Source organism: Ambystoma mexicanum, chromosome 2p (genome assembly GCF_040938575.1).
Source record: "Ambystoma mexicanum isolate Mex_15411 chromosome 2p, UKY_AmexF1_1, whole genome shotgun sequence".
Taxonomy (NCBI): Eukaryota; Metazoa; Chordata; class Amphibia; order Caudata; family Ambystomatidae; genus Ambystoma; species Ambystoma mexicanum.
The window spans coordinates 666892537-666908445 of NC_090923.1; the positions used below are offsets into that span (position 1 = coordinate 666892537).

Consider the following 15909-nt stretch of genomic DNA (forward strand, 5'->3'; position numbering starts at 1 on the left):
ATTCCCAGAGGCGAGAAGCTACTACAAGGCCGAGTTCAAAGACAATGTGAATGGCAGATGGCATGAGTGATGAGATAGCAGGCTAATTGGGTGAGGAGATGCAATCAAACTCACCCACCAGCGGCTGGGGCAACCGCTCACGTGCTGCTAGAGAATCAAATGTTCCAGAAGGGGACAAGAGTGCCAACCAATTGTAGAAAGCTGTATAACGAAGAGCCTTAAAGTTTAAGAGCCAATGAAGTGTTGTGTTTCTAATTACTGACGAAGATGACTTGCACTATGACTTGCACTAAAGGAGGGCATGAGTGTCCATCTGATTATGGAGACCCAATTACGATCCTATCCCATATAGAAAGTATAGACATTCCTCTTGAGCCAACCACCATCTACCATAGGTTTTCTTAGTTTGCCAATTAGTATGTCATCACGTATGACAAACTTTTATTATAACTGTGTTCTTTTTCATGAAATGCTTCAAGATCATGCTGTGCAACTTCCATTGATGTCCGTCATACTCCCTGTTTTAGACAATTGTTAATAAAACAGAGTTATTTGCCAAATTCCTGAGTCGTTCTTATTATTTAGTTTGATTTAGCTTTTCTCCATCCCATCCATAGTACAACATGTTACCCTGAGTAAAAGGGCCTCTAGGTTTCAAGGGTTTAAACCATTAAAAAGATCTTATTTAGTAAAACATGTTTTAAAATGTACATTTATTGTGCATCGCCAGGATGAGTATTTTGCCAAACCTTTGGGGAGGTGCGAAAATGTATCCGAGCACACGTCAGCAGTGGGCCGTCCTGAGATAATGTAACTATTTTGAAGTATATTTCAAAACCTTTAAGAAATCTTTTGAGGTATTTATACCCCAATTGCAGACACCACAGATTTGCTCTATTATGTAGATATGTTTGTTTATCTGCTACGTTAAATTTGGACGAATAAATATATTATGTCATTTTAAGCAGCACATAAGCAACACTCCAGAAATTAAGACAGTCAAGAAAAGAGTAAAGTTCATTTATTGATTGCATCATTAACATTAAGGGCCTGATTCATGGAAGTGTTTTATAATGGCGCAATCCCATAGGAGAACGTTCCATGAATCAGGCCCTAAATTTAATACAATAAAAAGCAGAATACAAAGAAAAATATAAAACAAAGTTTTCACAAAGTATATGTACATTCAAGAACAAAGATTTGTATAAAGTTGTGGGTAGCAAAGATGCTGCTTATCATGTAGGATTTATTTACAGGAACATAAAATTGGACACTTCCCTCTGGCCCTATACTGGAACAGACAGATCTTACCATATAAATAATCATTTAAAAAAACAACTAAAAAAAAAAAAAAAAACCTGTGCCCTGACATTAGTGAGCCTTGGCACCGATGTGGAATGCAGTCGTACACAAGTGTAAACATCAATGGCATAAACTGCCTGTGTGGTGGAGGGGATCTTTCATTTGGGGCAGAACATGTACCTGAAAAGAAATCTGAATGGGGAGGAAACACTTACCCTGCCCATCAACATCTTTCTGCATCTGCCCAACACTTGAATTAGCCTCACGACAACCACTGTCCCAAAACCACGTTGGACATCCTTTTAAGTATTTGAAAGACAATAGCAATTGGAAGAACAGGGACAAAGAATGCAAAGGTAGTCTTTTGAATGTCGTTCAGTATACATGATCACAGGATGCCAACTGGCTGTCGTAGTGCAGAGTTTGTATTCCATTCACCTTGCCGAAATCCGAATCCCCTGAAAATCCTGTCCCATATTTCATTTTTAAAACACACACTTGTCTGGTTGGACAGCTCTCACCAAGAGTTTAGCATAGATCCTATATCCCTTACACCAAAATCTAGACATGGAGACTAGCTTACTACCATGACGGTTTCATGGTTTCAGTCCATGCAAGTGTCTTTATGTCTATACATTTGTATAAATGTTAGGAAGGTATAAGAGGCAGCAACATGGGGATAGGTAGAAGGATATTGATCTGTACAAATCCTTCTGTCAGGATGAATCCAACTCCGATCCCTACACAGCAGCTCCAATGATAGGACCAGTGAAATATTGTACAAGATGGGAACATTTCTAGAAGATGAGAGTTCTATCAGCTTCACGCAGTCGGAGTGGGAGACCTGCATGGTGGGCTTCTAGAAGGTAAGACTTACACCAGCTGCAGGCAGTAGGATGGAAGGCATGGTAGGAGTGTTTCTAGAATATGAGGGTTCTATCAGCTTCACGCAGTGGGAGGAATGTATGGTGGGTTTATAGAAGAAGCAACTTCCATCAGCTTCGGGCAGTAGGATGGAAGGCATGTTAGGAGTGCTTCTAGAAGAGAGTTCTATCAGCTTCAGGAAGTGGGAGGCATGGCGGGTGGGCTTCTAGAAGATGAGAGTTCCATCAGCTTTCGGCAGTAGTGGTGGGGGAATGCAAGGTGGGATTCTAGAAGGTGAGTGTCTATTAGCATCTGGCAATAGGAGTAGAAGGTTTGGTAGGACTGCTTCTAGAATGAGAGTTCTAACACCTTCTGGCATTCACATAGAGGAAGACCCATGTATGGAAGGAGACAATTAGACCTTCACTGCAGGACCAGTCATTTATCTATGGTGTCACGGAGCACAGCCCAGGCCATTTCACGCGTTGGGGCGATATACACAGCACTTTCTCTTGTACCTGCTGCTGGAGGAGCATTGGAATATATAACATCTCACATTAAGGGATTGGTGGGGTCAAAACCTTCCTGAGCCAATGGAACATCACCGTAAGTCAACCTCGAATAGTGGACCTAACTGGGCCGGTGTTTGGTCTTACTCCAATCCGGTTAGTTTCTTCCCATATTGACTCTAAGGCATGTGTCTCTTACTCACCATAACATCTGGTGTTCTGCTTCTCTGTTTTATGATGCTCTCCCTGCACTCAACTGTCTTTGTTCACTCTCTGCTTTTCAATTTACCAGCTGGGACTTGTTGGGTATTTGTCCCTGTAACTCCGTACTGGTGCACATTTTGTTTGGGGGCTTAAACCTGGTTAAAGAGCTGTGACTTTCTTCAGAGCTTCCTTCTATTTTCCTTAGCCTGTGTGCCTTAAAATTCCTACTTTATGCATTTTCATTAAAAAAAACCTAGGCTCTTGAAGCTGTCTGTGCAGTACCCACATTCAGACTACTGCACCAGAAAGTAAGGAGCAGAATCGTCAAAGAAATAAAAAGAGAAAATACGCATTTGACACATACAGATATTCATGTCTGTTTTTGATGATTGGAAGACAGATTCACCATCTATGGGATCAATGGCAAAGCCTTCCCACGTACTGGAAAGCCCCAACCTCCATCAGAAATCTCACTAACTTATTTCACCAATGCCCCATGCCCTGTATTGTCCTCCTGGCCCTTCCCATTTCCACATTCTCTCATCATACTAATTCTCACATCCAATCTCACCTTCAACTAGACCAACAGTTACCATTGCATTCTCTCCGTCTCTCACTCACTGCGTCTGTGCATCAGTTGCTTACTCCCTTGCTATCGCTATATCTGTCTCACTTGCTCGCTCCCTTTAGCTTTTTCTCTGTGTCTCACGCATACTGTCATTCTTTTTCTGTGTTACAATCGCCCGCTCCCTTGCTATCGTTTGCCCTGTGTGTCTTTTTCTCTATTTCACTCGCTCTCTCCCTTACACTCTCTCTTGTCTCTGGGTTCATCTAGCTCTCTCTCTCCTTCACTAGCTCGTTCTCTTTCTGTCTCACTCGCTCTCACTCTTCCTCACGATCTCTTGCGTACTCTGTGTCTCACTTGCTCTCTCACCCTTTCTCGGGATCTCCCTCTCATTAAGCTCCCACACAGGACATCTTAATGCACGCCTTTAATTATTGTAATTATAATGCACGCTTTCCTACTCTCCCAAATGGCGGAGGCCAAGAACAAAGGGTTCTACGTTATTTCACTGCAGTATTTTTCATCGCAGGTTTTTTCATCGCCTTTTTTATTTTCGAAAAACTCATCTTTTTTTATTTATTTTTTTGGGGGGGTTACCCCCACAAGCCTGCCTTTAATTTTTTTTGTTTTTATTCCCTTACACCCACAACCATATATTTAATTTTTTAACCACCCCCCAAAAAAATAAAACAAACAAGTTTTTATCGAAATAAAAACGGCAATGAAAAATACCGCAGCGAAATGCTTGCATACCGAACAAAGAAAAGCTCTTATAGTGCACTTTGATTAACCTCGTCATAAACATTGTGCCCAGGCGGGCAAGATCTTCACTGGGGCTGCTTTGTTTCCATTTGAGCAATACCCCTTTAGCAGGGAGGGCCTGCCCTACCACTGTGGCCTCTTCGCTGGCAGGACCTTTGCAGAAAGTGTCCACCGGCCCTAAAAGATGTGGACAGTTGAGAGACATCCCTGCAGGAGTATATATGCCTTTGGGGCCACCTCTCTTGCCACGCGTGGGATCAGCAGCATAAGCCCTTCATGGAATGTGAATAGTCACTGTAAGGTAAGCGGGACTTGGCAATCATTCCCGGCACACAAACTGCCTTGCCCTTCTGCAAACCTGCACATGCCACATCCGAGCATTTCATTGTTCCTTATAACTCACTAGTGTGCATTAAAGTCCCTCGAAGCCCACGCTCTGATGGACATTATTGATATTAAAGCACTCTCCTGTAGATCAGAGGATGCTTCTACTTCCTGTTCAGTGCCAGAACTCTTGTGGGATAGGAGGATGGATCGGCCAACCTGACCTCGTATGACCCCATTAGAAAAAGTGAGATCACCACGTCGAGGCCTGATTCAAAGCCATCAGCTTTCCAAACTTGAAGAACAAAGCACATTTTTAACTGTGTGAGAACTCCTCGCTGGATCCATCACAGTGACATTGGACTTTCCCTGCCAAGCAGGAAGTCGCGTCTTTACAGAAACAGAAACGTGCTTACCCGGATGGTCACGTGACATGCCACGTTACGCATCACCTGTGCGCGACCTCCCCTGCTCATCCCGCTCACTGAATCCAGGCAAAGGCCTCCAGCCCCCTGGATCGGATTTTAATAACAGACTACACACCATTCCCAACATTTTGAACCAGAAAGAAACCGTCTGCTTTAAATATATTTTGAATGGAAAGTGCAAGCCCCATGTAAAAGATGGCCCATTTCTTTCCTTAAATTGCTTTGGTGACTAGTTCTCCAAAGTGCCTAGTAGAGTTTGGGAGCAAACGGGGCCATGGGCACCAATAACGAAATGGGCATAAAGAGAATTAAGCAAAGTGGAGAGCAGGCCAGGAAGCTTCTGGGATTTGCGGCTCTAGAGGACCCTGCACCTGGGACCATTTCACTTAGTGTGGAGGATGGGTTGCTAAAATGAGAAATGACTATATTCTTACTTCTGGGATTAAATCTAGTGCACACTCCAATCACCCATAACAGCTGATCATAATGTAAGGTCTGCAGTACATTTATTTCTGAAATGCAACATCAAACTATGCTGCACTGAGGGGAACCAAATGTATTTAGAGTGCCCTACTTTGCCTTTTGGTGATTATCATTTTGTAATATGGGGTTTCAGCAGTTCTTTAGGCCGGACTGTACTTTTAAAATGACACTTTGGGATCTTATATTCAGAGGCACATAGAGACAGCTCTCGCTTCTCTGCCTGGTAATGTCTTGTTCCGGAAGTGATGTCATAGCCCGGATACTCGTGGCTACAGAGACAGAATGAAAGAGTAAAAGGGAAGTGTAAGAGCGAGAGCAAGAGAAGCAGACTATGGCATCACTGCTGGAAGCACATGTTCACAACCCTGGAGAACCTACAATAATTTAGTGTTTAAAACCAAAATGGAACATTAAAAAAAAACACAAACAGTAGCCACACTGTTGAATGCTAAACAAGAGAGAAAGTAATTAGAGAAAGAGGACGTTCAAAACAAGGGCCAAAGACCACCGAGGTCGTTATCGTATGATAGTGGACCTCTCCACTACCTCCCAGGTTCTCAACTGTACTTCCACAAAGACTCAAATAGGAGAGCTGCTACCATGTACGAAGAGCAGAGCAGCAAAACTAAAGTGCTGAACAGAGCAGTGGGCTGTGCCCGATCGGGCAGTGCTATGATGTTTTGTTGACCGACTGATGGATTGTAAACGACAGGGCGATGTCAACCAATTATCAGGAGAAACAGGAAGTCTCAGTACCCTGGATAGCAACCAGTAATGCTCACTTGAGCATAATTAAGATTTGCTGGTGTAGAAAGGAAGTCTCAACAGAACAGTCTGCTGACTTAACATACAACTGGTTCAGAGTATATGCTTGGACTGGCATTGTGTCTGTCGCCCAGGATAGCAGATTGGCTCAGGTACTCGAATATTGCTTTGCTAGCACTACGGACTTACATTATGGACGTTGGTTATGTACTGGCCATACCATAGTAATGTGCCTCCAAACTAATGAAGAGTGCCTATGTGTAAAGAACAGGCCATGCATGGTACAGATCCTATGAGGCCTTTCTTTGATCTCAGTAATGGGTGGCTGAAGGATATCCGGGACCTTTGGTACTTCACAGCAGTGTACAGCATGGACCTTGTGTCACCTCCGGCTCCAGAGCAGCCAACTCCCTTCCCAGAGGGCCTTAGAGGCACGCTGCTGGCAACGCAGTTGCTTCACTTTCTACCCACCCCCCGCCCCCAACTGCAGCTGGTGGAGGCTCTTTCTCCCCGTGATCGGACCCTGGAACCCCCCCCCCCCTCCGCGCAATTACAGAATACAAACCTGCAGAAGAAGGAATACACAGTATTCTCTGCTTCGTGATTGGCTCGGAAAAGTCAAATTCTAACATTTGTTAACATTTGACTCGTCCTAGAGCTCAGATCATATTCTCTGAATTAGTTGCCATGACCTTCAAACAGACCTAGTGAGTGGCACTCAAAACGTTCTGACATACCAAGAGGCAGCACAACCTGTGACCTTTGTACGCCAACCTGGAGGAGTGTCTGTGGTACCCAGTATTTCCGAAGTAGGACCCCACACGCTTTTTGTGAAGGAGTTATGATGAGCTTGCTGCCAAGTTTAAGTCTGAAAGTTGAAGTGCAACTAAAAGCAGCCTACAGATGGGGGTGCTGGTGGGTTTAGGGAAAGGGCAATAGGTCACATTCCACAGGTGCCACCATACATAACGCAAGAAGAGATTGTGTCATTGGCAGATTGCTTGCACTACATTCACTTGAGTGGGGGTATCCTTAACATCATCTTTCTACAACCCAGGGGCTGGTTTTGGGCTCTGCATCCTGTGAGCAAGTTCTTTGGTAGTTTGATGCCCATGCGGTCTCTTTCCAGGCCTCCTTTCCGAAGCCTGGGTCTTCAAACATTCTGACGTGTTGATTCCCAAGAGACGTACTCTTTGACTCTTTGTTCTAGAGCATTTAGCAGTCCTGGCGTTCCCATTGCTCCAGTGCTTCCAGTCCATCTGCTGGAGGTTCTTGGCCAAGGTTCTGCAATGTGCTGGGGGAAACGGGCAACACCAAAGAATACCCCGTTTTCCATGGATATTGGTAAATGTCTGTGGTTGAGAGGAACTCAGGTCTTTTGAGAAGGGTCCAATGTGCCACCATTGATGTTCACCCTCCTCACAGTTGGCGATTCTGAAGTCGCCAGGAAAGGGTGCATGAGGCTGACTTGGGCATTGCTGAATGAGGCAATGCGGCCACTGCCCCCAATCTGGATGTTGACTGTGGTTGAATAGCTTGCCTTCAGAAGGCCTTTGTGCCGGGTTTCCGAGCAGTCCTCAGGGTCAGGTGGAAGAGGTGTTCCATCCACCAACACATTCTGTTGAGTCTCTGGAACTGGTACACATAGAGCCCTGGTTTCCAAAGATGCTTTCCTCTCTTCTGGTCGACCAAGCGGGTCTTCTGTGTATTTGACGGTGGATGGGGAAATAACAAACCTTTCATCTGCTTTTTTCTGTAGATGTGTACCTTCATGATTTTCAGGGCTTACATACTTGGATCGAAGTTCACGGACGTCTGGCCAATGTATACAGGTCAGCTCATGGGAGCTCAGACTACTGGTTCCACCTCTTACTGGTGACTGGATGCCAGGACTATGGCAGGGTGGGCTACCCAACGATCCTACGGTGCCCCAAAGGCTAGCCTCATCGTCTCTTGTTCCCAGGGACAGCCTGCTGGGACGCAATGGGCTATCATTCCTTTCATGAACAGCAGCTGAATGATGTTGGCTGCTACGTGGTCTCCTGTTTTGTTGTAAACTGGATGGCCCTGTGTGGGTGCTGGATGTCAGTGGTGAGACTGGCATGGAAGTGCATGGGCTTCTACATGTTGGAGTAGAACTGGCAGACAAGGATGGAGAAACCTCAGGGGAATTGATACACAGAGGCGTGAACGCACACACCCTGGAGCCCACAAAGGAAGCCCGGGGAGGCTTTCCTCTTGAAATACTGAAGTCTGGAGGAGGGGAACATATTCTCCTGCACATGGGAGAAGGGGATTGCACCCTTGAATTGGGCTCAGACACAGTAGAAGAAGGGGATGACCTCCTGGGGTGGGGAATGGATGGCATTCTGGAAGTTCTACCAGTAGATGGGCGTGAAAAAGCAATGACAACTGCTGAACCAGAGGGAAGACAGACCGGCTGATCTAACGACTTCAAGTCTAAGTGTCTCGGGTTTGAAAGACTCATGTCCAATGGATTCAAGTCTAAAGTGATTGGATCTGTAGGTCTCACATCTGACTGCCTCAGGTTTGAGGGCATTGGGTCTGATAGCATTGAATCTGAAAGCATTGTGTCTGAAAGATTAGAGTTCAACGGTCCTGAATCTGATGGCATGGGGATTTGTCTTTGGTCTGATAGATGCTGGTCTGAAAATGGTGGTTCTGACAGCCTCTGGTTTGAAGGCCTTCTGTCTGGAGGCCTTAAAGCAGAACATGTTGGGTGTGATGGAGCCCTGTCTGATTGTGTTTGGCCTGATGAACTCAGTGCTTGGGACTTTGAGTTTAATTGCCTCTGGTCTAATCGACTCTCGAGAAACTGCTTCTGGTCTGATGGCATTGTGTTTGATGGCCTCATTTTTGATAAGCTTGGTAAGGAGGGCTTCATATTGTATAGCTTTGATTCTGATGGCCCGGGATCTGGCTGCACTGGGTCCATCAGCCTAGGTCCAGACTGTCTTGGGTCTAACAAACTCAGGTCTGTTGGTTGCAGATGTGACTGCCTCACGTCTGGTGATCTGTGGTCTGATGCATTGGTGTGTATTGGCTTTGACTGCATTGTGTCATGAGGTATTTTGTTTGGCAGGTTTGGGTCAGATTCTTTTTTTTGTGGGAGTGGGTCAGAATGCTTCATCTGTGATGGCGTGTTTGACGGCCTCAGGTCTGAGAGCCTTAAGTCTGACTGTCGTCGTTCTGGTAGGTCTGATGGGATTGTTGGCTTTACATCTGAAGGACTAAAGTCTGAAGATTTTGGTTTTAATGGCTTAGAATATGACTGTAGGTCTGACGATCTCGAGTCTGAAAGCGTTGGTTCAGGCATGCCAGTGTTTAACAGCATGAACTCAGATAGCTGGTGGTCCGACAGCCTTGAATCGGACATCAGGCCAGAGGACTTGGTATCCGATTGCTGCAGATCTGGCAGCCCGTGATTTAGTGGCCTCAAGTCCAAACCTCTCTGGTATGAGGTCTTAATTTCTGATGGTGTCGGAACCGACTGCTTCAAGTCAGAAGTCACCAGGTTTGGAGGCCTTGTGTCCATAGGCCTAATATCGGAAGACCGTTGGACTTTCCCTGATGCAACTGACAATTTTTGGTTGGTCATTGATGAAGCTTTTGACGACAATAGCCCTGAACTGCTGCCAGGGTAATAGAAAAATGGGTTAGATTGAAAAGAAGGTTCTTTGGCGTGAGTGAGGGAAAGGGAAGCAGAGCGTTTTACTTTAGCTCCACCTTGAACAGGAGACTTTGGTTTGCTAAATGCATTTAGTGTAACAGGAGATGGTGATCTGTACCCCCTTCGAGCGGAAGGAGGTGACGTTGGTAATGATATATGTTGCTGAGAGGGAAGTAACAACTCACCGGTGTCACAGCTTTTAGATTTTGCCAGCACATTCTTTTGGGGAAGGCTTTGACCAACGCACGAAGAAGTTAGGTACTTGGACAAGGCAGCAGAACTGGAAAGCTTTCTTTGTACAGAGGAGGGGGACTGCACCCTTAAATTAGGACTAAAAGATCCTGGGGAGTGTTCTTGCTGGGAAGCATCCAAAGTCCTGGAATTTAGCAATGGCTTGTTCTTATACACGGGGGCAATGGATGGCTTTTCAAAGCTTGTGGTTTCTGGGGTTGCAGAATTGTCCTTGGGTGCAGAAGTTTGCTTGGGCGGAAACACCTTCCCATCAGTAAGGATGGTGGAAGTGAGGTCCTCTGTATGGGTGTGCTTTAAGGTCTGCAAGTTGCCATTTTGGGGTACAAATGGAATTGGCTGACCCAATCTTTGGCCATTCAAGCTCAGATGATCTGACTCTGGTGCCTGGATTTCTGATGACACAGGAGAGAATGAAGACTTTTCCTGCGTGTGTTCATTGAGGGAATCATCCCGGACACTGGTGGGACAGTCACTTGGGTAAACAGTGGCAGGTGATTCAGACTCCCCTTTTGAATGTGTGTTCCCTGTGACTTTGCCAGGGTTTATAGGACTCAATGGCGAACAATGAATATTCTTCTCCATTTCGGAGGGCAGTGTGAAGGCGGCAGGAATCATATCAGAAATCAGTGACAGCTTGTCTAACTCCATATTCAAAATGAATGCTGGTGGTATTACCTCATCAGCCACAATGCTCACTGATGCTGGAGACCATGAGTTAGCAATCACAGTGCCCACTGATGCTGGAGACGGAGAATTACCATTCACAGTGACTGCTGATGCTGGGAACACTGAATTCACAGTGACTGCTGCTGCTGGAGACACTGAATTACCATTCACAGAGACTGCTGATGCTGGAGACACTGAATTACCATTCACAGTGACTGCAGATGCTGGAGACACTGAATTACCATTCACAGCGACTGCTGATGCTGGAGACACTGAATTACCATTCACAGCGACTGCTGATGCTGGAGACACTGAATTAGCAGGCACACTGCCCACTGATGCCAGAGGAAATGCGTTATCAGGCACACTGCCATCTGATGCTGGATAGAAGGAATTTACAGTCCCAGTACCAACTGATGCTGGAGGCAACGAATTAGGAGGAGCATCGTCTGCTGATGTCGGAAAGCATGAATGACAAGGCACAATAGCCAATGATGCTGGACACAATGAGTTAACAGGAGTAGTGTCCACTGCTGCTGCAGGCAATAGATTAGCAATCACAGTGCCTGCTGGTGATAGAGCCAATATATTAGCAGTCACTGTGGCCACGGTTTCTGGAGCCAATATATTAGCAGTCACTGTGGCCACGGATGCTGGAGGCAATGAATTAGCAATCACAGAGCCCACTGATGCTGGAGACAAAGCAGTGGAAGGAACAGCGTCTGCTGATGTCGAAATGCATGATTTAAAAGGCACAATACCCACTAATGCCGAAGACAATGATTTAAGAGGCACAGTAACCACCGATTCTGTAGACAATGAATTAGGAAGCACAGTAACTTCTGACGAGGGAGGCACCATATTCCCAATCACTGTAATTGCTGATGTGGGTGACAAAGAATAAGCGGACACTATAACCTCTGATGCAGGAGAAGATACATTAGAAGGCACAGTAACATCTGATGTTGGGGAGAACGATGCAACAGGTACAGTGATCGTTGATCCTTGCGGAAAGGAGTTAGCAGGCACAGTAACCCCCGATGCACATGATGGTGTCTCCGCTTGAGTGGATTTGGTTACTAAACTAGTTTCAGAAATGAATTGTTCTCCGTTTATAGGATGTTGCTCATCTTCATACATAGGAAAAGGTGACAGCGATCCTTCTCCTTGGCAGACAGATGTGAAAGATGCCCATTGCCCGGATGCAGCTATGGCCTGCACAACATCACCTAGTGCTCCTGTGGCATCACCCTCAGTGAGCGCCATATGATCAAAAGCATTTGGAGAGTCAAAACTGTCTCTTGAACTTTGCTCACGCTTCGCCTCATTTGGCTCCCAACCTGAAAACACTGGATGGCCTTCTACCATACTCTCTGGTAATGCACTAATGTCCTTATCAGAATTGGAAGGTAAAGGAAGCATCGTGGAACGATTCACCAAATCAAGGAGGTTCTCTGTGAAAATTTCGTTGACATTTTCTGTTTGCATAGAACACGAGAGTATCCTCAATCCCGTTGAGGGTATCTCAGAGTTTTCCAGAGATCCCATTTGAGGAAGTAATTTAACTGGCTCCATAACACTGTCCGGATGAGGCTGGGCAATCTCAGTTGGCTCGTGCGGCCCAATATTGGATGCCGAGTCTAGCGGCTTTAGAATGCTAGTTATGTTTGCAGGGTTAATACCAGCCATTTCCGGGAGTACAATGTGGGGCATGAATTCCTGTGTCCCCAAAACATGGCCAAACCTCTGGGAAGGCATCCTGGGTATACCTAGGCATTCAGTTTCCGGTACTAATTCTCCTGGCTCTTGATCATTACAGGACGTGTCTGGGCGCACGGTAGAGTTGCCGTCGGGCCCCAAAGGGAAATCTAATGGAAATGGCGAGACAGATTCCTTGCTTAAATTCTGCATGCAGTCAGCGCCTTCTCCAGGCCGTGGTTCTGGTATCATTGGTGAATTCTGTTCTACCTGCACAGGCAGTGTTTCAGGGAAGGGTGAAACAAAATGGGTGTCCTCCGCTGGCACAGAGCAAAAAGCGACTTCGAAAGTCTCGCCTGGATCTGGCGTCAGCGGCGCAGGGTTTCCCGTTTGATCTACTGTCGCGGTTGGATCACATACAGGGAGTGGCACCTGGTCACTACTCTCCAGGTCACTGGCATTATCCTTTGCAGCAGAAATGAGAGAGCTGTTCTCCTGGGTGCAGTTTAGATGCAGCAGTGTTTCACGGATGAGTACATGGCCGTAGATCTGTGGTTCAACTGGAGAAAAAGAAAACACACAGTCAAAGGGAGCCTTCAAATCTATTAACAGTCTTAAGCTGACAATACATTTGCTGCCCCTCCAAATAACGTTTGAAAAATCAACTGGTTCAGTCAAATACAGATGAAAATGTCAAGGAGTTAATTCTTAAGTATCACATTTTAGGACCTTCTCGGTAGACCAGGATCACATGGAACCAGACGTACTATATGGGCTTTGTCGAACCATTAAACAGAGTTTTATTATGGATTGATAAAATAAGGCAGAGTAAAATAGATACACACACACACACAATTGTATTTTTTTTCAAGCAAATAGGTTTTGCTAAAAATGATTATAAGGTAGGTTTCGGTAGTAGTGCATTTCTGAGTACAGTGAGATGTTTTCTCGAATTCGAAAACTGGTAGTCGGTCCAACGCTGCTTAACATTTATGCATGGTGATGGGCGTGAGGAGGAGTACTTCCTCCCATCCCATATCATATCATTATTATCTGGTCAAGCGCCTTATGTACACTCTCAGCAATGAATAGCAAAGTCAAAGACATTGGCCCTCATTATGAGTTTGCCGGTATTACCAGCGGGATACCGACACACTGCACTTGCCGTCTCTGCCACTCGATATCCTGGTATTACCGAGATATAACAGCCGGCAGAGAGCCGGTAAATTCCCATTCTCATGGAGTCCCATAGCACTCTATGGGATGGGATTGCCTGAATCACTGTCACCGGTAATAGCAGAGCCGGTGATTCAGGCATTTATTTGCTGGTAGGGACCTGATCTACCAGAAGGTCAGGCTTGCCAGGAGATCATGGCCCCCACTGGCAAACAAACTGTGCCGGTCTGGAAAAAATGCCAAAGCTGGAATTACCAGCATTTTTTCCAGCATTATTTCTTGACCGGCACACTTGTAATGAGGCTGATGGTGTCCAATTTGAAACATGCCCTTTATTCATCAGGCAAAAGCACTAAAAATGCTTATTTCAAGTTGCACCTATTAAAAAATGTGTCCTGTTATTAGAAATTGCACAAAAGAAATGGAGTTGATGAAAACCCTGTTTTAAGCAACTCTAGATTAGTGCAATGGCCTTTACCTTGGTCTTCCAAAGAATCAGAGTCAACAAATTTAACCCGTACAAGACAGGGCAGTAAGATTCATCTTCCGGTTAAACAGCTAGAACCATATTCCACCAGCTGTGAAGCCTTTACACTGCCTCTCAGTTGAGATGGGGTTGAGCTTCAACTTATCCGTAAACCCAACAAAACGTTTGGGGCAAAGGCCCATCAAGACTAACAAATCTCATACTTTACTGACAACCTGAGACAGCCCTTTTGGTCATCAACAACCAAAAGGCTTCTGCAAACCCACCACAAAAGAAAAAAGAAAAAAAGAAAATCAAGAATTGGTTGAGACTGGTATTCAATAAAAGGACCCTTTTTAAAGGAGTAATCTACCTGTAAAACCTAAGAACAAAACTTTGAAAGACTCAGTAGCCTTTGAAATCGGAACTCCTCAAACAATTCTTCTTGTAACAATTTGTTTACAGCCACACTATCTTTGAGAAAGACTTACACGTGAGCCAATGGCATGTTCTCAATTTGTGTGCGTGCTTGGCTTTGTAACTTGCATCTGGAAAGCCATCGCATCAACACTGCGTAGCTAGATCTGTATTCTTTCTCTTCTTTTTTCATCCCGCCTCTTATGCCTTTACTCCCTAAACCCTCCGTCCCCTTTCATTCCTCATCCCACAACCTGAAGTGCCCACTTTCGCATGTGGCAATGCACAAATCAGAATAAAAAATAATAAAATAAATCTGAACTACCTCTATGTGGAGGCTTGCAAACCTTGTGGTCTGCTTTGCAATCCCTGTGATTTAACCAATTTGACCACTGATCTTGAAAAGTATGTCAGCCTTTCGCTTTAGTAGCTGGTTCTTTATACATTTTACCTTTCACATGCTATAGTCCTAACGATTGATAAACTGATTCTTGGGAGGGGTATCAAATGTCTGGTGAAGACACTTGTGATGTCAAGGGAGGCCTAATGGGGTGGTGAACATATTGTATGTGACGTTACAATCTGTGGAGGGATTTTGACTGCCTTAAAGAGCATGAGTGTACATAAACATGCTAGAACTGCTTACCTGTACTACTCAGCATTAGAAAGAGCGCCAAATTGAAAACATATAAGACTAGAGAAGGCATTTGTGCAATGTTAAAGGCTAGGTTAGGCTAAACGATGTTTAATATTGTATTACATTTTGGACATTATAAATGATAAAATATATGAACAAATGGCACACTTTTGGAATACGGATTTCCAAATGAATGAAAAGGATGAGCGGCATGAAGGATTAAAAATAAATCTCAGCCGGTTGGGGTATCCAGCTTCAGCCAGCCGAGGTCTCTCCCTCTGGGTAGGTGACTGGTTCTCTGTGCATTTTCGTTCCTCCAGGTTTTCCTGACCCTCTTCCTACATCCTATCCCTTTCCAAACCAGCAGTCTCCTGCCTCTCCTTATGCCCGCCTTGTACACATTATTGGTCGTGACCAGAAGGGTCCCTTTCAAAGGCCCTCCCAGGGCAGCCGTACCCGGGCCTCCTGGAAAAGGGCCGCTCACTTTGGGCAGCTCCAGTTCCCCGTTTGCCCTGTTGGCCCATGCAAGCCCAAACAGGGCCTCTCCAACACCCCGAAGCACCAATGTGAGTGTCATGTATTTACCTGCAGAGATATTTTTTAAGACTATAAATCCTGTATACATTCATGCCACTGTGTGTGCAAGCAATTAGATTTCGTGTGACCATACGCTTCATACTGATTTGCTCTGTCCATGCCT

General features: G+C 45.3%; 1 protein-coding gene across 2 annotated transcripts in view; it reads right to left on the minus strand.

Annotated features, from left to right (window-relative positions):
- Positions 1-1004: 1004 nt before the first annotated feature.
- PLEKHG2 (pleckstrin homology and RhoGEF domain containing G2) overlaps positions 1005-15909 on the minus strand; it is a 718440-nt gene continuing 703535 nt past the window's right edge. For both annotated transcript variants that reach the window (XM_069644246.1, XM_069644245.1), the window contains one exon: positions 1005-13073. In XM_069644246.1, coding sequence (XP_069500347.1) covers positions 7576-13073 — 5498 coding nt within the window. In that variant the 3' untranslated portion in view covers positions 1005-7575. The remainder of the gene's footprint in view (positions 13074-15909) is intronic.